At 36.0% G+C, this 25,586-nt stretch overlaps 1 protein-coding gene and 1 pseudogene across 1 annotated transcript in view; one reads left to right on the top strand and one right to left on the bottom strand.

The window, feature by feature from the left end:
* Positions 1-21,010, top strand: part of PIGX (phosphatidylinositol glycan anchor biosynthesis class X) — a 31,717-nt gene extending 10,707 nt beyond the window's left edge. Inside the window, exons 3-6 of the mRNA XM_086675105.1 lie at positions 5,451-5,592; positions 14,464-14,677; positions 16,951-17,051; positions 20,472-21,010. Coding sequence (XP_086531231.1) covers positions 5,451-5,592; positions 14,464-14,677; positions 16,951-17,051; positions 20,472-20,615 — 601 coding nt within the window. The 3' untranslated portion in view covers positions 20,616-21,010. The remainder of the gene's footprint in view (positions 1-5,450; positions 5,593-14,463; positions 14,678-16,950; positions 17,052-20,471) is intronic.
* Positions 1,543-2,275, bottom strand: LOC112849317 (ras-related protein Rab-5A pseudogene; annotated as a pseudogene).
* Positions 21,011-25,586: the final 4,576 nt, after the last annotated feature.

Here is a 25,586-nt window from a genome sequence, read left to right as displayed (position 1 = left end):
TAAAATAAGTTTGGGGTGTCTGGGTGGCTCAGTCGGTTAAGCATCGGACTTTGGCTCAGGTCATTATCTCATAGGTCATGAGTTCGAGCCCCGTGTCGGGTTCTGTGCTAACAGCTCAGAGCCTGGAGCCTGCTTCGGATTCTTTTCTCTCTCTGCCCCTCCCCTGCTCACAGTTTGTCTCTCTCTCTCTCTCTCTCTCAAACATAAAGAAACATTAAAAAAATTAAAAAAAAAATAAGTTTGAATGTACATATTGTTAGTGCATCGACTATATTACATCCAAAGGGAACAAAAGCCCCTTTTAGCCCCTAAACGACAAAGCTAGTAGTAATTAAACAGATTCACAGACATCTGGTTTGTTTCATTTTTGTTGAAGAGCCCACATGTTTGCAGGGAGTGCTGTTCATTAAGATGCATTTATCAGTTTCATATTCCTAAATTTAGATGTGGTTGCACTTGATGTTTTTAAGTCTATTTAAAAAATAACAGGACTGGCTATAGTTTAGATGTCATTGATGTTTATTTTTTTCCCCTGAAGATATGGGACTGTTTTCTCATGGCTAATTTGTTAAAATGTGGAATATACACTTTAAATGTAGATTCTAGGAGAAATTATCGTTTGTCTGAATTACTGTAGCAAAGTAGAAGTATCTTTAGATCATCCTTTTTAAAAAAGAATGTTTTGGGGTGTGTGGGTGGCTCAGTTTGTTGAATATCTGACTTTTGATCTCGCAGTTCTTGAGATGGAGCCTTGTGGGCTCCGTGCTGATAGCGTGGAACCTGCTTGGGATCCTGTCCCTTTCTCTCTGCCCCTTCCCTGCACACAAGCCCTCTCTCTCAAAATAAGTAAATAAACTTAAAAAAAATAGAAATAAATAAAAAAGAATGTTTTTGCAAAGCCTAAGTTAATCAGTTACATGCCTTTTTCATAGAACTGTGGTTAACTGTGGGTCCAAATAGTATTTTGTTATATCTCTGGTGATAAGAAATGATTTCTTCTAATCTTCCAATAAAGCAGTGGACAAATCTAGAGATTTGTCAATGTTACTGATCTTTGGAAAGAAAGTATTTCATTGATGTTTCTCTATTATTTGTCTAGTTTCTATTTCATTGATTTCTGCTCTTTATTATTTCATTTTCTTCTATTGCTGAACAGAGGGACACATGTGTGTTATTAAAAATTAAGTTCAAAACACTTAAAATAATTCTGTATTAGAAACTTGACTGTATCATAAATCTCTTTTTGGAAATCACATTGGACCAGTTAAGTGTACCAGTTTCAGTGTTATTAACATTTAAGGGAAAAAAAAACATTTTAAGAAGCAGAGGAAGGGGCGCCTGGGTGGCGCAGTCGGTTAAGCGTCCGACTTCAGCCAGGTCACGATCTCGCGGTCTGTGAGTTCGAGCCCCGCGTCAGGCTCTGGGCTGATGGCTCAGAGTCTGGAGCCTGTTTTCGATTCTGTGTCTCCCTCTCTCTTTGCCCCTCCCCCGTTCATGCTCTGTCTCTCTCTGTCCCAAAAATAAATAAACGTTAAAAAAAAAAAAAAAAAAAAGAAGCAGAAGAATATTCCAGCTAGCTCAAACTGGAGGTTTAATTACTACGACACTGACTCCTGGTTGGCTGTGTGAGTTCAATAAATTCTGCTGCTCTTCCTCTGGCAGAATTTGCTCCTGGATTTTGTGGTCCATTATTTCACAGATTTTTTGCTATTACTGTATATATTTCATTTACATTCATTGATGTTTTAGCTGATGTCTCCATGAATAATAATTTTGTCATCTGCATAGGACTGTGCTTCCTGGAAATCTACAGCTCATTTATTCTAGGTCAGCTTTGTTTCCTGGTAAAGCTATGACAGTGTTAGGACTTGCTTGCCTCTGAAGTTCTTTAACCCAGTTTTTTGCTCTTGCAAAGAATTCCTCATTTGAGATCTCATATTCAAGTCTGGCTACCTGTGCTTCTCTGTGGTACATTGGTGCTAGGCTATAGTATGATTCTTGACCAGCTGCGTCCCCTACTTCAGACTTCACAGTTGTATTATCAAGCTAGCCAATTTGGGTTACAGAAGCAGCCACAGCAGTATTCTCTTGAAATTCATGAAACTGGCCCTTCACAAAACAAAGAACTAGGCTTGATTTGCCAAGGGCAGACTCTTCCAGAAGTACTAGTTTGAACTGGCATATTGTATCTACAGTATTTGGCCTGTTGGGTCTTGTTGCTCCTCCATTAGCCATGTCCACATTTGAAAGAGGCCCTAATTTCAGTCTCCTAAATGAATTTCCAGGATGCAGGGTGTCCATTTTTTTCTTTCTGGTGGTAAAGAAACCTGAGACTACACATGTAACTGTGAAGCCAAAGCTTCCTGGCAGCAGATCCCAGGCAGAGGCAAAGGAGGAGACTGAGCCTGAGGCTGTGGCTTTGGTGAAGGTGGTTTCTCCTCCTCTTTTGATTTCTAACTCAATTCCCTGTGGTTAGAGACTATACTCAACAAGATTTCAGTCCTATGAAAACTTCTAGAGACTTCTTTTATTGCCCAGCATATAGATTTTTCTAGTGCAGTGTGCTCTTGTTTGGTAGAACAGTCTATTAATGTCAGATAAACTCGATTGAAGATTGTGAATGCCTTCTATATCCTTACTGATTTTCTACTTATTCTATCCATTATTGAGAGAGGGGTATTAAAATCTCTGGCTGTAATTGCAGATTTGTCTATTTATCCTTGAAGCTTTACCAGTTTTTGCTGTGAAGTAAAATACATGAACATTTTGAAGCACTGTTTTTAGATGTTTTATAGCACATTTAGGATTATTATGTGTTCTGAGGAATTGATCCTTTTATCTTTTTGTAATGTCCTTCTTTATCCCTGACAATATTCCTTGTCCTGAAATCTGCATTTTTGATGTTAATATAGCAATATTTTTATTATTATTATTTCACTATTTTTATTATTAATGTGTGTCTTATAGATAGCATATAATTAATTGTTGCTATTTTATCCAGTCTGTCAATCTCTACATTCTAATTGGAATGATTAGACCATTTACTTTTTTTTTTTTTTTTAATGTTTATTCACTTAGACAGAGACAGAGTGTGAGTGGGGGAGGGGCAGAGAGGGAGGGAGACACAGAATCCGAAGCAGGCTCCAGGCTCTGAGCTGTCAGCCCAGAGCCCGACACGGGGCTGGAACTCATGAACTGTGAGATCATGACCTGAGCTGAAGTTGAACACTTAACCAACTGAGCCACTGAGGAGTCCCTAGACCATTTACTTTAAAAAAAAAACTCTTGGGGCGCCTGGGTGGCTCAGTCAGTTAGGCGTCCGACTTCGGCTCAGGTCATGATCTCGTGGTCCGTGAGTTCGAGCCCCGCGTCGGGCTCTGTGCTGACAGCTCAGAGCCTGGAGCCTGTTTCAGATTCTGTGTCTCCCTCTCTCTGACCCTCCCCCGTTCATGCTCTGTCTCTCTCTGTCTCAAAAATAAATAAACGTTAAAAAAAAAGTTAAAAAAAAATTCTTAAGTTTATTTTGAGAGGGAGACAGAGAGAGAGTGAGCGCACATGTGTGCTTATGTGAGCAGGGGAGGGACAGAGAAGGAGGGAGAGAGAGAATTCCAAACCGGCTCTGCGCTGACAGCACAGAGCCCAACATGGGACTCAATCCCACAAACCATGAGATCGTGACCTGAGCTGAGGTCAAGAGTCAGAAGCTTAACTGACTGAGCTACCCAGGTGCCCCTGGACCATTTACTTTAATATAAATATTTATTTGCTTGGTTTGGTTTAACCCTACCCATTTTGTTACTTTTTTTATATTTGTCCTAGCTAATCTTTTGTCTCTTTCCTTGCCTTATTTTAGATAAATTGAATATTGTTTAAGCATTCCATTTTATCTCCATTTTTGGCTTACTAGCTATACCTCTTTCTTTTTCTAATTGGTTGCTTTAGACTTTATAGTGTACAATTTCAGCTTATCATAGCCTACCTTCAAATATTATTCCACACTAAGAATAATGTCTGAATCTTAGAATCGTTCATTTCTTTCTCCTGTTTCTCTTCCTTTTTTTTTTTTTAATGTTTATTTATTTTTGAGAGAGAGTGCGCACACTCAAGCAGGGGAGGGGCAGAGAGAGAGGGAGAGACACAGAGTCTGAAGCAGGCTCCAGGCTCCAAGCTGTCAGCACAGAGCCTGTCATGGGGCTGGAACTCATGAACCACTAGATCAAGACCTGAGTCAAAGTCAGACACTTAACTGACTCAGCCACCTAGGCATCCTGATATGAGCATTTTTGAGTGTGTGGATTTTATCTTCCTTTGAAGGGCATTGGGCTTATTTTTTCTATTAGCAGTTAAATTAACTTGTGTATCAGCTTGATCCTCTTAACCTTTTTTTGTATAGCTCTAAAATTAAAGTGGCCTTTACTGCAAGGCTAATTTAGCTGCAAAGGCCTTGCCGTATTGGTATCTTTACCAAAAGCTATGGTCTCTGTACTTTGGTTGGTTGGAAATGCAGATTTCTCCCAACTTGTGTGAAATTTTAGAATTTCTGATTTTTCAGTTCCCTGGTTATTCTTTGCCCAGTCTCGTGGAAATACACTTTACTCACGCTTTTCTTAGTATTCAGAAAAAACTCAAAGGGAGACCAATTCAGATTTATAGAACTCCTACGTAGTACCGTCCTCTCTGGAATTTAGCACCTTATCTTCCAGCTACTTCAGTCTCCCTTAACTTGTTGTTGTTGTTGTTGTTGTTGTTTAAGTTTATTTATTTTGAGAGAGAGAGAAAGAGAGAATTCCAAGTAGGCTATGCACTGGCAGTGCAAAGTCCAATGTGGGGCTCAAACTCACAAACCTTGAGATCATGACCTGAACAGAGATCAAGAGGTGGACGCTTAATGGACTTAGCCACCCAGGCGCCCCTCCCTTTACTTCTATCTCTGTTTTATAATTTAAGCAAAACCACTGTGTTGTGCTTTGGGTTTCCTTCCCCATACTTGGTCCAACATGTGCCTTCAGACAGAAAGCTGGGACAATTATACATTTAGGTTTATAATCTACTTCAAATTAATATTTGTATGTGGTATGAGTTTGAGATCAAGGTTCATTTTTTTTTCTGTGTAGATTTCTTGTTTCAGTACTATTTGTTGAAAAGACTCTCCTTTTCCTATCAAATTATATTGGCACCTTTATTGCCTATAAACGTGTGTGTCTGTTTTTGGACTCTATTTCTTTCCATTGATCTTTGTTTTCATACTAATACTGTACTGTGGCTTATGACATAAATTCATGAACGATCTCATGAGTGGTTCTGACATGATATAAATATTTCATTTGACTTTATGATTTTCTGAAAAATGAATTTGAAATGCAGTGTTTTTACTAATTCGAATGTAATGTTATGCTATTTCATTTAACAATTGAATGGAGAGATTTACTTTAAATGTACTTATCTTACAGAGACCTCTTAATAAAAGTGAAATTTGGAGAAAGCCTTGAGGACTTACAGACCTGCCGACTCTTAATTAAACAGTACATTCCATCAGGACTTTTTGTGGATCCATATGAGTTGGCTTCATTACGAGAGAGAAACATAACAGAGGTATAACTATTAGAGAATTTTTTTGAGAGAGAAATTATTTTAGGGATGCTATAATTTGGATTAAGGAAAAATAATAGACAAAGCAACATTGTACTCTTTATTCATTTTGTTAAAGCATATAAAGTAATTTTTTTTAGGTAGGATAGGAATATTCTTTAAAAAATAAGTGATATGTGTCAAGCTTGTCAGTAATAAACCAACTAAACTGAACTAGTTAAATGTTTTTTGTCAGATTGGCTCCTAGTTTAGTGACTATTATATGTTTTTGTGAAGATTAATGATTAATAAATACTGCTTCAGCATTTAACAGTATCGTTAGAGTGACATATACCCCAACATCTGTATAATTCGAATGTGGGAGGAAAAGAAGCTGATATTTATTGGATATCTATATGCCAGATATCTTCTTTTTTTTTTTTTTTAAGGAAGCAAGGTATGTTAAGGATTAGAGAAAGATGATGTCCCATACCTTCTGCACAGATCAATCTTTATAAAAACCCTAGAAGTATTATCTTTCCACTTTATAGATAAGGAACCTGAGGCACAGAGAGGCCAAGTAACTTATCCAGGATCACACAGGTAAATGGAAGAGCCAAGAGATAAATCCAGGATTGTCTAATTGCAAAGTTGTTGCTCTTTCCAGAAATGAATCTTATTCCTTAGTTAATGGTTTCCTTAACTTTTGGTAAGAATTACTTGGGGCTGTTTTTTGTGCAGATTATGTCTTTCTGGGAAATCTTAATTCAGTAGATCTAGATTGGACCAAAAATCTGTTTTTAACAACTCAGATGATTCCTATTAAGAAATTTTGGGAAATCTTTGTTCGTAAGATTATAATCTCTATATAAATATAGAAAAGGTAAAATAAATATACTATACTTGGAGTCGTATATAATGACATTTTATTTCTAATTGTGGTTTAGGCCAGTTTCTTCATCTGTTTTAATTACTTAAATTTCTTCCTGAATAGGTAATTATATTCTCATGGTTCAATATTCAGCAGGTATGAAAAGGTGTATAATGATGAACTTCCACCTCTCTCAGCCCCCATTCACGAAATTTCTTCCTGTGTTCTGGTTTTTTTGCACATATATAACAGTTTAGATACACATGTTCACATATATGGCAGTGTCAGTACATATACACATGTGGAAAGACCTCATTGCTTTTTTCCTCATCTGTTTCCTTCACTGAGTCATGAATTTTGAATGAGGCTTTTGAAATTTTAATAATAGGTTTCAAATTTAAACGCAATTCTTGGCTTGTAGTGACATGGATTGGAATCATATTTAAATTTCCGTAATAAAATTGCCTACCATGTTTTAAGAAAATGGAATTATTTTTGCACAGGAGTGCCCAAAAAGAGGTCATATGCACACCCTCTTGGTAGGGATGAGATTGGGGTATGTGCAGATGGTTGTAGCAAGAAAACTGGGCAGGAACAGGATGCCACTCTGGATTGATTGACAAGTTTCTCTTTATCTTGATTTTCTGTTTCCTATTTTTTTTTTTTTGGAGAGAGAGTGAGTGAGCTAGTGGTAGAGAAAGGGAGAGAGAGAGGGGCGCCTGGGTGGCGCAGTCGGTTAAGCGTCCGACTTCAGCCAGGTCACGATCTCGCGGTCCGTGAGTTCGAGCCCCGCGTCAGGCTCTGAGCTGATGGCTCGGAGCCTGGAGCCTGTTTACGATTCTGTGTCTCCCTCTCTGTCTGCCCCTCCCCTGTTCATGCCCTGTCTCTCTCTGTCCCAAAAATAAATAAAAACGTTGAAAAAAAATTTAAAAAAAAAAAAAAAAAGAAAGGGAGAGAGAGAGAGAGAGTCCCAAAGCGGGGCTTGAGCTCACCCCAGGCAGGGCTCGAGCTCACCCAACATGGGCCTCAAGCTTATGAACCATGAGACCATGACCTGGGCCAAAGTCAGATGCTTAGCCAACTGAGCCACCCAGGTGCCCCTTGTTTCCTAATTTTCTAATCCCTAATTATAAGACTTTTAAGTGAATTTACTATTTCATTTGGCAATTTCTAGAAAAATAGATGTCTCATTTGTGACACATAGCTAATTGGAAGTTGATTTCCTGATATATGAGATGTTATTTCCTTCTGCCTAGCTGGGTTGAGACTGTGGCACAATTATTTGTGCAGAGAAACTCTGTCACAAGAAGTGGTATTAAATGATGAGTATAACTGGATAGAAATTAGTTTATATGTAGTAAATGATCAATGCTTATATATTTAGATAGAGATCTTGACTGTTCCATGAGATAAAATGTGTGACTGCAGCAAATAGAACAGTGGGTTCAAATTAAATGAGTGATGTGTGGCAACAAAATGTTTTGTAAGGAGTTTGTGATGGTTTATCAGCAATTTGAAAATAAAGACAAGCTTTAAATAGGTACATTGGATAAGGCACATCAAATGAATCTCATTTCATTTTTAGATAGGGCTATTAGATGTACTTAATCAAAATCTCTCACATTCTTTGAAAACAGCATAATATTAGATTGAAACATATGAAATTGCTGTTCTTTAGATCAAAATGGAAATGCTGTATTTTTGAAATCATAAGTTTTAATCAAAATATGTAGTATTAGGTTCTATACCCTGACCAAGTTGGAGGACAGCGACCAGATATACTCTCTCATGTGAAACAACCAAGAAGTAGACAAAATATATGAAATGATGGAAAAGATCATTGACTATCAGACAATGAGGGCAGTGATATGTGAAGTAATTGGGCAATTAATAAGGTGAGCTTTACAACCATCCCAGCTTATTGCTTTGGAGAGTTTTCAGACTATAGTATAGGGAGCAGGAACCCAAGCAGAACCTGGTAGACTTCTTGAATTGAGGAGATGAAGGTGAGATTCTGGGGAGACCGAGGTCAGCAGAATTCACAAGACAGCATGGTAGAGAGGAGAGAATTGCATAGAGACAACTCCAGAGATCCATAAAAGATTCTCCTCAAGTACATAGTTGAGTATTGATTAGTGCATGCATGTGAGGAAACTACTTGCTGCTGGGGAAAGAACCGTATGAAAAAATTAGAGGTTATAGTGTCTGGTACTCACATAAGACCAGTAGTAGTGTCTGCTCCCAGCAACCAGGCTAGGAACAGCCTCCTGATTCACTGGGCATTAGATAGAGTAAATAGAAGAAATTTTACTCAGTAGTGGGAGATACTTAGCCCTAGACTGAACATTATGGCAGTTCTGTTTAATAAATCTTAAAAGCAAGACCTTCAGAAAACCAAACTGTTTGTACGTGACTTTACTGCATACAAACAAAACTCAAGAATACTTATAGGAATACAGAAGTATCCAGCACCTAATAAGATCAAAATCACAATGTCCTGATTCTAATAAAAAATTAGGAGGTATGAAAAGATGGGGAAAAATATGACCTGTAATGAGATAAATGAATCAATCAAAACCAATCTAGAACTGGCCCAGATAGTAGGATTAACAGACAGGACATGAAAACAGTTATTATAACTGTATTCATATGTTCAAAAAGGTATGTAGAGACGTGGAAGATATAGAAGAGGGCAACATTGAACTTGTGAAGAAAGTAATGGCATTCAAAGATTGCAGAAAAATTAATAAACTTGAAAACATAGTAATAGAAACCACAAAAAATATAAAACAGATTAAAAAATAGAAATGTAAAAAGTAAATGGAGCAGTAGTGAGTTGTGGGACAACTTCAAATGGCCTACTGTCCCTGTGATTGAACTATCTTGAAGGGAAATCTCTACCCCATATTCCTTGCAGCATTATTTACAGTAGACAAGCTATGGAAACAACCTAAGTGTCCATCAACAGATGAATGGATAAAGAAAATACACACACACACACACACACACACACACACACACACACACAATGGAATGTTACCTATAAAAAAGAAGAAAATCCTGCCTTTGCATCAACACACATGAACCTTGAGTGCATCATGCTAAGTGAAATAAGTCAGACAGAGAAAGACAAATCTCACTTATATGTGGAATCTCAAAAAAACTGAACTCAGATTGGTAGACTGGTGGTGGTTGCCAGGAGCAAGAGTGTGGGAGGAATAGGTGAAGGTGGTCAAAGAGTACAAACATCCAGTTATAAGATGAGTAAGTTCTGGGAACTAGTGTAGAGTATGGTGACTGTAGTTAACAATAATGTATATTTGAAAGTTAACAGAAAAGAGTATACTTTAAGATTTTTCATTGGGGGCACCTGGGCTGGCTCAGTTGGTACAAAATGTGACTTTTAAGTTTATTTATTTTGAGAGAGAAAGAAAGCGTAGGTGGGGGAGGGTCAGGGAGAGGGAGAGAGAGAATCCCAAGCAGGCTCTGCACTGTCAGCACGGAGCCCAACTCAGGGTTTGACCTCATGAACCATGAGATCATGACCAGAGCCAAAGTGGGATGCTTAACTGACTGAGCCATTCAGGCACCCAGGAATAGATCATTAAAAAAATGTACGGTTAGAATTAACATCTCAGTGTCAGAAAAGTATTATACCTTTAATTTTTATAAAGTTTTACATTTGTAGATTGTAGAAGTTGTTCAAAGCCACCACTTACTATGCCTTAATTGAGAAGTTTTTTTGAAGAGCTCTAGTTCATGAGAGAAAGATATGGCAAATGGTATTGATATGGCACAATTTCATAGCTTAATTCACTTAACTTAGCTGTAGTGGTTTGTGACATATGTAGTCACATGACAACACTCAACTATTGTCATGAAAGAGTATAGATCCATGTCTGTTAACCAGTGTATACTCCTTTTGGATTAATGTTTGATGTATAATTTCAGTTTTTTGATAATACATTATTGCTATTTTATCTGCAGTGAGAATGGAATAACAAAATATTTTTTGCAGATCAGTATATAGTCACTAGGATTTTGGGGGTTGCACTGATAGTTTAGGCACATATTTGGGAAATCTAGCATCCAGCCATTGTCCAGATTACTTTTGATTGTCAGGTTATGATATCCAAAAATATTTTTCTCTTGTTTTACATCTAAAGTGATATACACACTTCCAGCTGTCTGAGGTTTTGGTTACCTGTCAATGCATGTACCTACTTGTACAATTTTTTCCCCTTCCCTGTTGTAGGTAGGTTTTAAGAAACTCCTAGCCCAAACTCCTAAATCACCTCTAAGACCTCAAGTTGTTGTTTATGGGTTAGCTTGTGTTGATTCTTAATTGATCTTGGTTTAAAATGGATTTAGGTCTTTGTTGAAGTTCGTGTAAAAAAAAAAAAGATTCTCATTCTAAGAATTGAGATACAATTCAAATCACAAAATTCACCCTTTTGAAATATGCAAGTTAGTAGTTTTTAGTATATTCATAAAATTGTACAACCATCACAACTATTCTAGAATATTTTCATTATTTTCCAAGAAACCCTTAGAAGGCTAACTTTTGAGTTTCAATGCCTAGTGTAAAAGTTTTTGAACCGTTTCCAAATAACTCTTCAACCAACAGAGCCCTCTCTGAAGGCCAAATTGTTATTTCTTCCTGCCTCATTTTCATTATATCCCAGTTTCAATGCACGTTTTAAAAATTCTCAATTTGGAGAACTTACCATATATTTATTTCTATGGGAAAAATAATAAGTAAAAAAGCAATATTTAGAGAAGTTGAAGATCATCATGCCATCATAAATTCTAAGTATCACAATCAGGAATATACTTTATATCAGTTTTACTTATTATGCTTAATTTTCAGCTACAGGCATATCTCATTTTACTGTGCTTCACTTTATTGTACTTCACAGATACTGTGTTTTGTTACAAATTGAAGGTTTGTGGCAACTCTGTTCAAGCCTATCAACATCATTTTTCTAACAGCATTTGCTCACTTCATGTCTCACTATCACATTTTGGTAATAATATTTTTAACTTTTTTATTATTATATTTGTTATGGTGATCTGTGATCAGTGATTATAACTTGCTGAAAGTGTAGATGCTGGTTAGCATTTTTTAGCAATAAAATATCTTTAAGGCATGTACATTGGGTTTTTTTTTAAGGCATAATGCTATTGCACACTTAATAGATTACAATCTAGTATAAGCATAACTTTTATTTGCATTGGGAAGCCAAAGGATTCATTTGATTTGCTTTATTGTGGTGATCAAGAACCAAACCCACAGTATCTAAAGAATGGCTGTATTAAATATTAGTTTTTTTGTTTAGTTTAACCTAATTGAATAAGGGAGTCCGTGTGACCTGGCTTTGAGTCTTGGCTCCTCTACTTATTCTTTATATTTTTTATTCACTCAGATACTTTGTTTGCTCATTTATATAATAAGGCTAATAGTTCCTACCAGATAGGGTTCTTGTGAAAATTAAAGGAGATAATGTATATAAACCACTTAATGGAATACCTGTCAACATAGTAACTACTCAAAGAAAGATATGTTTATTATTATCATGTCATACATACATAAGATAGATAGAAGGGGTGCCTGGGTGGCTCATTGGTTAAGCATCTGACTTTGGCTCAGGTCATGATCTCACAGCTCGTGAGTTCAAGCCCCGTGTCAGGCTTCGTGCTGACAACTCAGAGCCTGGAGCCTGCTTCAGATTCTGTGTCTCCCTCTCTCCCTCTATCCCTCCCTCATTTGCTCTGTCTCTCTCTCAAAAATAAATAAACACATTTAAAAAAATTTTTTTAAAGATAGATAGAAAATAAGATGTTCATAAGATAAGATAGAAAATTTTGGGCTGTTTTTTTATTTACACTTAGTTGTATCCAAGGAGAGTTCATTAATAAATTTCTAGCAGGAGGTCTCTAGTAATATTCCTTAGGACTTTCCTCCTGGTCAATGTTTTTATCCTTAAGTGAAAATACAGAAGACATAGTTACCAAATTCATAAATGTTACATAAATGTTGGTTGACAGGTTGAATTTCAATTAAATCTCAACATCCTGGAAAAAATAGACTGTAGCCAGGAAGATAAAATTTAATAGAGATAAATCTAGTCCCTTCATTTAGTTAGTAATAAGTCAATTATTTGAAAAAATAGTATGGGAGTTTCTTGAATGTTTTTGCAAAATTTTCAAATGAAAGATATAGGGACGAATAGGTGGAACACAGGGTCAGCGAAACTACTTTGTAGGGTGCTGTAATGGGAATTTATGTCCTTTTACATTTGTCAAAACATAGAATCTACAACATAAAGATTGAACCCTAACTTAAATGATGGACTTTAATTTGTAACAAATGTACCATTGTAACAAATGTACCATACTAATGTTGTCAATTGTAACAAATGTACCATACTAATGTTAATAGTAGAGAAAACTGTAGGGTGGGGGGTGATACATAGAGATGCTGTATTTTCTGCTCTGTTTTCCTGTAAACCTGAAACTGCTCTGAAAAATAGTCTTAATTTTTTTAAAAAGTACATATATCTTCTATATATGGATATATATCTCACTGAAATAAGGCTGCTAAAATAATCTTACAATTTTTGACTGAAAGTAATATTGCTACTATATACCCTGAGTGTTTCTAAAGGTAACTAATATGATGAATGATTCGGAAACCATATCATGAGAAACCAAGAAAGCTATGAATGTTTCTCTGAGGAGGAGAAAATTTAGTGGAAATGTTTGAGGGACCCTTAGTGAAATAGGGAACAGTTTTATTGTAGGTATTGTAAGCAAGGACAGTTGTGAATGTTATATACCAGAGCATCAAATTTCTACGCATAAAAAAGGAATAACCTAAAAAAAAAAAAAAAAGAAAAGAATAACCTTTTAACAGTAGATAAAATGAGATGACTTAAAGCAATAAGCTTCCTTTTAGTCATTGAGAGTATTCAAGCAGTGACTGGATCCTTGAACAATGCTCTCATTGGGACAGTGGTTTAATTTGATCACCTTTAAAGTTCATTATGACTCATAAGATTATATAACTCCTTGGCTTTTGCCAGTGAGTTGTTTTTTTCTTATTCCTGTGATAATCAGAGAAGGAAAAAGATGTGAAAAAATAAAGTACTTGGTGCTTCCATCAAACAGGAGAATTAGGATGTTTGCCATGATGGGAAGAAGTTAATTCTGTTTTTTTCTCTGAGATGTATCTGGGCTTCACATAGAGAATCTAAAGACAAGTTGTATGTGTGTAGGTCTGTACACACACATACACACACACTCACAGATTATGTATAGAGTGCCTATATATGTGTACATACATGTGCATGTGTATATATATGTTTATACATAAATGTGTGTGGATGGATATTTAATATATACACACACAAACATTATAATTCAGGACTAATTTCTGCAACGTATGCATTTTTACTTTTGGTGTAGAAGATCTATTTTAAATTGTTTTTTACTATATTTTTTTAAAGAAGCATTTACTATTTTTCTATTAACTTTTTATACCAAATATGGAAAGAGTGCTGACCTTTGCTTTGACTTCCTGACCACAGTACTCTGTCTTACTCACTGCCATCTTAACTTCTCTGAAGAACAGGAAATTACCAGAATGATAGCAATCATTTCAACCCAATACTGGGTTAACTGTTTTTGTCATAGTTTTCATATTTATTAAATGCTATATTCCCAGAATTTCTCTTTTTTTGGTACCTGTTTTGTCACCCAAGCAAGGTTGATAAAGGAACTACAAATAAATAATTTTTATTATGGGGAAAGTTCACACCCTAGAGTATAATTTCCTCAGTTTACTTTTAGTAAACAAACTTTTAGAGCACATCTTGTGTTTTGCGGATGGCATGGAATGGAAATTGTTTATAAGGGGGGGATTAGACATTTCTGTTCATCTGTATAGCAATCTTCTGGTTTTATTTATTGATCTTCCTCATTCATTTCTTCTTCTGGATTAATATTTGCTGTTTTTTTGACAGGCAGTGATGGTTTCAGAAAACTTTAATATAGAAGCTCCCAATTATTTGTCCAAGGAATCTGAAGTTCTAATTTATGCCAGACAAGATTCACAGTGCATCGATTGTTTCCAAGCTTTTTTGCCTGTGCACTACCGCTATCATCGGCCACATAGTAAAGATGGAGAAACCGTTATTGTGGTCAATAACCCTGATTTACTAATGTATTGTGACCAAGGTGAGGGTTGCAAGTCTTTTCTGAAGGTTGAAAATAAAAGTAAAGATGTGGTGGCAAGTCTGAAGTCAAGGGCAAGGATGACAAAAGCATGTTTCTTTTTTCTTTTTAATTTTTTTGATTGTAAAATAAACCATAGATATAGAAAAACTTCACAAATAAATAGTAAATTATTATAAGGCAAATACCCTTGTAATTACCTCCCAGGTCAAGAAATAGAACTTCACTAGTCACCCTAGCAGCAGCTCCGTGTGTCCTGTCTCAATCATTGCTTCCTCCTTTCCTCTAAAACTAACCTACTATCCTGACTTTTAATCACTTCCTTATGTTTCTTTATACTTTTTTTTCACCCAAGTGGGCATTCTTAGAGAATAAAGCTTCATCTTTTCCATTTAAATAAATGTATTACCGTTAAATCTCTTAATTTACAGATTCCTCCTCTTTCCCTTTCTTTTTTTGAAAATTCCCCTTTTGAGGAGCACCTGGCTGGCCCAGTTGAGCATGAGAGTCCTGATCTCAAGGTAGTGAGTTCAAGTCCCATGTTGGGCATGGAGCCTACTTAAAACAATAAAAATAAATAAATAAATAAATAAATAAATAAATAAATAAATAAAAATAAAAGTTAAAATAAAATAAAAATTCACCTGTGGAGAAACCTGGATTTCTCATAGTTAGGGTTTTGGTGATTACACATTACACTCATGCTGTTCATCTAGCCTCTATTTCCTGGAAGTTAGCCACTGGCTCCAGATGTGTGATCAGATTCAGCTTTGATTGATTTGACAAGACTATAGGTGGTGGTGTGTTCTTGTATGATTAGGCATATAATGTCTAGTGTATTTCTTTTTTCAGCCATTGATCCTCTGTCCCTTTGCTGCTTTCTGTTTCTTCATGCTGATTTGCAGGACTTGCAGCTATTGGTGTTTTGTATCCACTTGCATGGATTTGTGTATTTGGTGGGGATACTTTATCACCTAGTTTTGTTATAAATGTTGGCCATGACTTTTTGGTTTGGGGAATAATTTTTCTTTCTGTTTTACGTTAAAAAAAATTTTTTAAGTTTATTTTTGAGAGACAGAGCACAACCAGGAGACGGGCAAAGAGAGAGGGAGACACAGAATCCAAAGCAGGCTCCAGGCTCTGAGCTGTTAGCATAGAGCCCAGTGCGGGGCTCAAACTCATGAACCGTGAGATCATGAGCTGAGTTGAAGTCAGGTGCTCAACCGACTGAACCACGCAGGCGCACCAGTTCTTTCTGTTTTTATGTGTGATTTGTGTGAATTAAAACTATGCTTTCCCCATTTGCAGTCTTCCTAGAATCAAGACTTTAAGAAGCTCCTTTCAGATTTTGGCTCTTTGTATCTCCAAATTTGAGTTGATTGCAATATTCACAAATTAGTAGCACTAAAGACTGGGAGATTGGAAGTTTTTAATCCTACTCTCCTGCCATCAATCATATTTTTCATGATGAAAAAATAATAAAGTGTTCAATTCTGCTAAATTTGTTCATCCAGCCTAGCTTGCTTTCTTTTAATTACTCTAAAGTTTGAAAAAGTGCCCTTTTTAAAAAATATTTATTTATTTTTGAGAGAGAGTATGAGAGTGGGCAAGAGCACATGTATGGGGAAGAGGCAGAGAGAGCATGGACAGAGGATCCAAAGTGGGCTGCATGCTGACAGCAGAGAGCCCGATGTGGGGCTCAAACTCATGAACTGTGAGATCATGACCTGAGCTGAAGTCAGACACTCAACCGACTGAGCCACCCAGGTGCCCCTACATTAAAATTTTAAAATGTGGTACCTACTGTAATGGGATTTGTTAAGAAGTCATGCTTAACTTCTGCACAGTCTTAGTAATTTTGTAATTCCTTAGCATCCATGTAGAGCAGGCTCCTAAAATAAAACAGCATGTGATAGATGGATTCAGGTCATGTACATTGTGTATTAAAAGTTTGAATACTGAGGGGCGCCTGGGTGGCGCAGTCGGTTAAGCGTCCGACTTCAGCCAGGTCACGATCTCGCGGTCCGTGAGTTCGAGCCCCGCGTCGGGCTCTGGGCTGATGGCTCGGAGCCTGGAGCCTGTTTCAAATTCTGTGTCTCCCTCTCTCTCTGCCCCTCCCCCGTTCATGCTCTGTCTCTCTCTGTCCCAAAAATAAATAAACGTTGGAAAAAAAAAAAAAAGTTTGAATACTGATATCTCAACATGAAAGACTGGCCTCACCTCTATCTAGTCCAGATGCAAGTTTTCTGATATAATGTTCTACCATTTCTTCTCAGAGTTTCCAATTTTGAAATGCTGGGCTCAGTCAGAAGTGGCCGCTCCTTGTGCTTTGAAGAGTAAGGATATCTGCCAATGGAACAATATGAAATATAAACCAGTGAGTTAATAGTTTATGTTGTTTTTAGATCATGCTGCCTCATTTAAAACTCATAATGTTTCTGCCACATTTAAAGGATTAGCATTTTATATTCTACCATAGAAAGCTGTGTTTGGTTGTTCTCAATGTTTCTTTGCTACTAGTGGCAACAGTGGTTCCTCATTAGAGCCAGAATCATTTAATTTGGGGGCCAGATATTAACGTTAGTTCCATGCCTCATTGGTCCAGAGTTTAAGTATAACTAATATGCTTCTTTTTTAATGTTTATTTATTTGGAGAGAAAGGGGGGAAGGGGGGGGAGAGAGAGAGAGAGAGAGAGAGAGAGAGAGAGAGACATCAAGTGGGGGAAGGGCAGAGAGAGAGAGAGAGAGAGAGAGAGAGAGAGAGACAGAATCCTAAGCAGGCTCTGTGCTCTGTCAGCACAGAGCCCAATGTGGGGCTCGAACTCATGAACCGTGAGGTCATGACCTGAGCCAAATCAGGAGTTGGATGCTTAACTGACTGAGCCACCCAGTTGCCCCCCCCCCCTTTTTAATGTTTATTTTGAGAGAGACGGAGAGAGACCCAAAATTATAAGATTTATTAATTTTTAAACAACAAAATGAGTTAATTTCACCATATTGCACAGAACAAGTGAAAAAAGGAAAATAAGACTCAAAGTAGTATTTCAACTGTGATAAAGTTTTAGATCGTTGTATTGCAATTTGTATATCTAAATCTAGGTCATTGCTGGCCATTTTTATAGTTTTGACCTCCCAACTTGTTTTCAGCTAATAAATTAGGTTAAGTATTCATACTTCATTAACTTTGGCTTTGTCTAAGGAGTGTACAGTTTTCTATTTACCTTTAGTTAACATGGTCTACTTCTTTCCTCTCTTCGGAGTGAGTAGTTTTATATAATCCATCTCTTTTCTTTCTCTTTTTTTTTTTTTCTGTCCTTTCCTTCCTCTTTTATGGGCTGCATTTTAACTGATGGTTGTAATAACTGTTTGTGTTTCTCTTTGTCTCTAATTCTCTTTAAGGCCTGCTTGCTTTGGTTGAGCAGCACAATCTGTGCCATCGTTTTCACAATTTACTTTTACAAGGAGTCAAATGGATTTGCAACCGAAGTAAAGTAAATTTAAAATATTAGGTAGCCTGTGAGTCAGATAAACATAAAGCAGATTTGTTCATATGTTCAATTGTGGATATTTAAATTTGAAGTATTTTCCTTGGAGTTGTGCTTTGAAGTCTGTCTACCAGCTAGCTGAGAAAATAACTACTTAGAGTGCAGGCTTACTGCAAAGCACTGCTATTTTGTTGTGGAGAACTCTCTTAGAACTGACAGTTGGTAAGATGTATGACTGTGCCAATATCTTTTGCAATGTAGAGTTGCTTTTGAGTAGATTTCCATTACCATATGGAACCCAAATTTTTTTTCAAACTCTAAAATATATCTGGAGCATTGCATTTGATTTTTTAAATGTGAATTAAGAGTATAATCAGTGTTTATTTATGATTTATTAATTTAAGGGGCGCCTGGGTGGCTCAGTCAGTTGAGCGCCGGCTTCAGCTCAGGTCATAATCTCACAGTTCATAAGTTCGAGTCCGCATCGGGCTCTGTGTTGACAGCTCAGAGTCTGTAGCTTGCTTTGGATCCTCTGTCTCCCTCCCTCTCTGCCCCTCCCTTGCTCATGCTCTGCCTTTCTCCCTCTCAAAAATAAAATAAACATTAAAAAAATTAAAATATTGGTAGTGTGTTGGGAATGCAAGCTGGTGCAGCCACTCTGGAAAACAGTATGGAGGTTCCTCAAAAAACTAAAAACAGAACTACCCTACGACCCAGCAATTGCACTACTAGGCATTTATCCAAGGGATTCAGGTGTGCTGTTTCGAAGGGACACATGCACCCCAATAATTTATAGCAGCACTGTCAACAATAGCCAAAGTATGGAAAGAGCCCAAATGTCCATTGATGGATGAATGGATAAAGAAGATGTGGTATATATATATATACATTGGAGGTATATATATACTTGGCAATCAAAAAGAATGAAATCTTGCCATTTACAACTACGTGGATGGAACTGGAGGGTATTATGCTAAGTGAAATTAGTCAGAGAAAGACAAAAATCCTATGACTTCACTCATATGAGACTTTAAGAGACAAAACAGATGAACATAAGGCAAGGGTAACAAAAATAAAAACAGGGAGGGGGACAAAACATAAGAGACTCATAAATATGGAGAACAAACAGAGGATTACTAGAGGGGTTGTGGGAGGGGGGAAGGGTTAAATGGGTAAGGGGCATTAAGGAATCTACTCCTGAAATCATTGTTGCACTATATGCTAACTAATTTGGATGTAAATTAAAAAAAAATAAAATAAAATGCATTTCAAACTTCAAAAAAAATATTGGTAGTGTGCATTGCTACAAAATAAGTAATTACCTTATTAAAACATTTTGAATTCAGTTCTTTTAGACCATGTAACTTGAAATAAGAGGTCATAATTAAGCCCTTTGAATTTGTGTGTGTGTGTGTGTGTGTGTGTGTGTGTGTGTGTGTGTGCATGTGTGTGTGTGTTAGTATTGCTTTTTCATATATACCAGAAAAATAGGTGACCATTACTACAGTGGTGATCTATACACTAAGGCTTGTTGGTTTAAGACACCGTTTTTTTGGTAGGGTGGCTTTGTTACAGATTATGTTGGTAACTTTTTTTTTATGTGAAATTGTAATCCAGATATTTATAAAAAGAAACCAAAAATAAAAGTATTCCCAAGTTACCTAAATTTTAATATTTTTAAAAACTATTTTAACCTATAAAATTTACTAGAGTTTCTAATTGAACCTCTTTATCTTCAAAACCAAATAGAAAATAGAAACTAAGTTGAACATAGAACTTTTGTATTACAGGCTAGTAGGACAACAGATTTGATGTTGTACCAATAAAAGACCTATTCAATTGTATAATTTGTGAATAACAGACTTTTAAAAGCTATTTTGGAGGAAGAAACAAAAAAACAGGAGTAAATGGATACTTAGCTTTATTGTTTTAATGTTTTTTCTTTAGGGCTTTAACTGTGAGAGAATTCTGTATTCTAATAGAAAACATAGTAAGAGGAAGTAAATGTTTATATTGATTACAGAGGTGATGATGGGAGACAGCATCTGCAGAAAGCAGAAAAAGTCAAAACTAAGGAGAATTTAAGGATTATTGTGGGGATTGAGTCTGATTCTGTTATATTAAATAAAATGTTGAATACAAAAGAATCACTCAAATAGTAATGTTACATGTAGTGTAGCACTGGCTGGAAGATATTTAAAAGAAACAAATTAAATTAAAAAATTAAAGAAATTGTGGTTTCACCTTAAGGTGTGCATTTTGAATATCTCTAACTTCTCTCTCTTTCTTCCTCTCTCTCTCTTTCTCTATAGGTATATAAGAATGTGACTCTACAGGTTCCAGTGGGACTGACTATACATACATCTTTAGTATGTTCTGTGACTCTGCTCATTACCATCCTGTGTTCTACTTTGATCCTTGTGGCTGTTTTCAAATATGGCCATTTCTCCCTATAAGTTTTACCGAGTTAAGTGCTTTCCATAAACCTAAATAAGACCTATTTACTTGTGACTAGAAGTGTTCTTCTAGAATTATGTCATTATTTTTGTCTTCATTTATGACTAAAATTATGTCTACTAGAGGAAATTTTGGATCATTTTCAACTAATTCCAAAATTTAGTGCTCTGTTGTATAGACCTTTGGTAATCTTCAAGCTAGTGCCAATAGAGGAAACTTAGTTTCGTTAAATTAATATTTATTTTGTGAGAAGTGATTTTATCTTCATTTATTTTACAAAAATGGGTACTTTATGTATTAGAGACAAATTATTCTCATTGTGAATAGAAACATTTAAATTTCAGCTAAAAATTGAGAAAATCATTATAAATAAGAATAAAATATTTTGGATGAATCAGTTTATTTAAACGTCAATTTTATGAGAATATTACTTATCTAGAGTTTAAAGAAAATAAAGTAGGAGAGCTAAGAAATTATTAATATCAAAATTGATTATTCCTTAAAGCATTTCCACACTTCTTTTATATTTTATTATACTCTTCTGAGTATACGAATTTACAAAGGGCTTAATGAAACTACGTACTAACATTTAGTACTGAATTTGTCAAGAAGACAATTCAGATTGTCATTTTAAAGAGTATATTTTATTAAGTTGTACATGTACAAAAAATCTTTTTTGCATCATCAGTGATTTTTTTTTAAACAAAAGCTTTTGAGGTACTGTTTTTCTTGGGGAAAAAAGTAGAAAATAAAGTAAGTGCCATAAGCTAGTTAAAAAATAAAAAGGCAAGCATGTTCTTCTGTTTATTTAGGGCAGTGCATTTAGGACAAGCATATTCCGAAACAGAAGCCAATAAACCAGGGTATGTTGGCAATGTTTGTTTTATATAGAGTAATGGAATGATAAACATTTATATATATCACTGCTTAATTTCCTAAAACATTCTGGTGTTTTTATAGGAATAAATCTTTTGTATTTTGACATGTATGACTTGACTAGTCAAAATAGTTCTTTTTAAAGGTGTGTTTAAGAACTTAAATATTGAAAAAAGCAACCAAGTGCCATAAAACAGAAATATTAGAGATCGATAAAATTTCAACCGGTCTAATTTTATACTTGTTTAATGTTTTCTTATAAGAAAGAACTCCATGCTTTTTACAAGCATTTCTTTCATACTGGGATTTATATAGTGGCATTGAAGTAAAATTATATGTCAGTCAAAATTCAGTAACATCAACAGACAACATTTTGAAATATGGAGAGGGGAACATGGTACCTCTTAAGAGTATATGTGGAGTAGAGGGCAGAGTGTACATATATCTTTATTTTCTTTTGCGTATTAGCACCAAGTTTCATCAGTATTTAAACAAGTTTTCAAGTTAATATTTGAGATGGTGGTTTGGAACATGATTCAGCCACTTACGTATTTATACAGGTATTCAGAAGTGTAATAAAAATGTGAAAGTAAGTGAAGAGTACTTTCATATGACTCTTCTTGCCTAATAAGTGGTTGCTAATGACATTACTTTTGATACAGTGGAACATTTCTGGCTTTGAAATCTTTATATTATCTTCTTTGGATGCTTACAAAATGAATAAGCACTTTATTTTTTGTAATTAAAAAAATTTTTTTAAATTAAGCTCTATTCCCAAGGTGGGGCTTGAACTGATGTCGAGAGTCACATGCTCTGTCTACTGAGCCAGCTAGGTACCCCTAAGCACTTTATTTTATTTATTTATTTGTTTGTTTGTTTGTTTTTATTTTTGAGAGAGTGAGTGAGAGTGTAAGAGGAGCAGAGAGAGGGAGAGAGAGAATTGCAAGCAGGCTGTGTGCTGTCAGTGCAGAGTCCAACAGGGGGCTCAGTCTCACGACCTGCAAGATCATAACCTGAGCTGAAATCAAGAGTCAGAAGCTTAACCATCAGAGCCACCCAGGAGCCCCTAAGGACTTTACTTTTGTAATCAGTTTTGTAATTCAGTGTATGGTCTTTTTTGTTTAAGCTAAGAAAATAGGTACTGTCCTATTGGTCATTCTGTTCCAGTATCTGCTCCACTTTTATGGTTTAGTTTTCTTAAAGTAATATGTTCTTTTGGATGAACATAACAGAGATGTGGGTTACCTCAACTAAGGGTGGTGATGGGGCAGAGATTATTTGAGTGTGTGTGTGTGTGTGTGTGTGTATCTAAGCCACTCTACCAAGAATTTACATTATTTAGCTAGATCTCCGGGAAGATGGTATAATATATGACTTGGGAACTGGAAAGATCTATGGCAGCTCTTAATGATTTCAGAATATAATGAGTTTAAGGACTATTCTAGTAAGATATTCTATTTCAAGCTACTCACCTATATTTTCATAATTAGTGCTTATTGGTAAGATAAATTAGAGTGAGGTGACCAATACCTATCTGCATTATCCTCCAAACTTACAAAATATTCATTTGGCAGGTTGTTGAATGTAGAGTTGAGAGAATGAAATAATGTGGATTAAGTATGCTCTTCAGGATCATCCTAACCAGTGATAGGATGAGTAGGTTTAGCTATCTATCTGATTTGCATCTTTGACCTTACTTCTAGAATCCGTTTCCTCCTGAAGTGTATCTTTTTAATGAGTTCCTTTAGTAGGTCCCTGTTGTTGACAACATCTTTTTTTTTTTTTTTTTTTTTTTTTTTAGTTGAAGTATAGTTCACACACAACGTTACAGTTAGTTTCAGGTATACAACACAGCTATTCCACAAGTCTATATTTCATGCTATGCTCACAAGTATAGGTACCATTGTCGCAATACAATGCTATTACAATACCAGCAACATTTTTGTTTGATGATATCTGTATTTTACCCTCATATGGCCAATAATTTTGCTACACATACACTTCTAAGGTTGGTTATTTTATCTTGGTATAATATTTTGGTAATCTTGGTAAATATTTTTCCATTGTCAACTGGTACGCATTGTTGCAGTTGAGAAATCTTCAGAAGTTTAATAGTTATTTCTTTGTAGGGTAGGTCTTTTCTTTCTAGTTGCTTTATTTTTGGTATTCTGCAGTTTCATATTGACATGTTTGAAAAGATGTCTTTTCTTTACCCTGGTTGGGCTTCACTTTGCTTCCTGAATCTGAAGGATCTTGTCTTTATTCAGTTCAGGAAAATTCTTGGCCATTATCTCATTATATACTGCCTCTTTTGTCTTCTCTCAGAGTTCTTGCTAAGCATATGATAGACCTTTACAATCCATCCCCATGTCTCTTGATCTTTCTTTCATATTTCCCTTGTCTCTGGGCTATTCTCCATAATTTCTTTAGATCTATGGTCCAGTTTAGTAATTCTCTCTTCAATATATAATCTGCTATTTAACCGAAACATTGGCTTTGATTTTAATTATTAAATTCTTTATTTTTAGAAGTTCTACTTGGTTACTTCTCAAAATTGCCTGGTCACTTTTAAAAAAATACTATCTTGTTTCGGGGCACCTGAGTAGCTCAGCCATTTGAGTGTCTGACTTCAGCTCAGATCATGATCTCATGGTCCGTGAGTTCAAGCTCAGCATCGGGCTTGCTGCTGTCAGTGTAGAGCCCACATTGAATCCTCTGTTGCCCTCCCCATCTTGCATGCTCTCTCTGAAAAATAAACATTAAATAAATAGTATCTTGTTTCTTGCTCCTGTATTATTTTGTTTAATCAGTTTAATAAACTCATTTTCTATTCTGTAACCAATAATTCGACTCTCTAAAGTTCAGACTTCATTATTTTGTTCAGTTTCTGCTGATTCATTTATGGTGCCTTATTTTCTCAGGTATATTGTAGTTATATTTTGGGTGCTCATATTTAGCTTTTGAAATCCTGTTTATCTTTGGGAATCCTTTGAGTCCTGGGTTAAGAGTGAACCTGTGTGGTGAGGATTTGTATTTGTTTCTTCCAGGCCTCCAAGCACTACCAGCCTGGGACTACTTTCTTGTCCTGAAGTTTCCTGGACAGTATAGGTAATGTCAGTTTGAACTTTCAAACACATGTGAGGGAAAGTTTCTGATTATGAATTCTAAAGAGAAATTGTTTCCCCCTCCATACCAAGTCCAGACAAACATACTAATGTCTGCTTGTCTCCCAGGGCTGGTGCAGGGGATATTTTTTATCCTCAGTCTATTCTTGGAGGGCATAGCCCTTTGAGTTTCCCAGTCTTATGCAGGAACAATGTCCCAGCTCTTTGTACAGCCCAAGGCCTTGTCTTTGCTCTTCTGTCCAGCCAGTAAAAAAAACAAAACAAACAAACAAAAAACAAAAAAAACCCAGAAACAAACAAACAAAAAACCATTTTCTGAGATAAGTATATACCCTCAACACAACCATAGCTTCACTGTCCTGCTTACTACTCAGGTTTTTTGCTGTCTCTTTGGGTTGAGTGTGGGGTTTGGAAGACTGTCAGAGGTATTCCTCCTCCTTTCTTGAAAGCTTAGTTATGCCTTCGAAAGGATGTTCTATTTTATCCAGCATTTCGGTGTGTTTAATAATGGGACTGTTTTTCAGGTTATCTAGTAATAGTGTGCCATATTGGTCTTTGATTCCTTTCTCTCTATATCAGTTTGGATTCTACATGTATAGATAAACACAGTCTAGCTACCTTTTTCCAGTTCTCCTTTCTCCTTAGTATCAGTCATGATTACAGCCTTTCTAGTTTATTTCCTTCTATTCTTGCATCTATATACTCCATTCGCCGCACAGCAATCTAGTGATCTGAAAATGTAAGCCAGATAAAATCACTTCCCTGCTTAAAACTCTTTAGTAGCTTCTTGGAATAAATCCAAATTCTTTAGCATGGCATTCAAGATTCTTCTTGACCTGAATCTTGTCCACTCTACTGTTTTATCACAGTACATTACTCTTCTTGCTCTAAGCTCAAGCTACACAGGTCTTCATAACTGACCATAGCAAGTCCTTTTCTTCCTCCTGCCTATAATGCTTTCTCCTAGGG

The sequence above is a fragment of the Puma concolor genome, chromosome C2, assembly GCF_028749965.1.
Source record: "Puma concolor isolate L17-30 chromosome C2, mPumCon1.1.hap2, whole genome shotgun sequence".
NCBI lineage: Eukaryota > Metazoa > Chordata > Mammalia > Carnivora > Felidae > Puma > Puma concolor.
The sequence above is the reverse complement of the archived record's forward strand: the minus strand, read 5'-3'. Positions and strand labels throughout refer to the sequence as shown.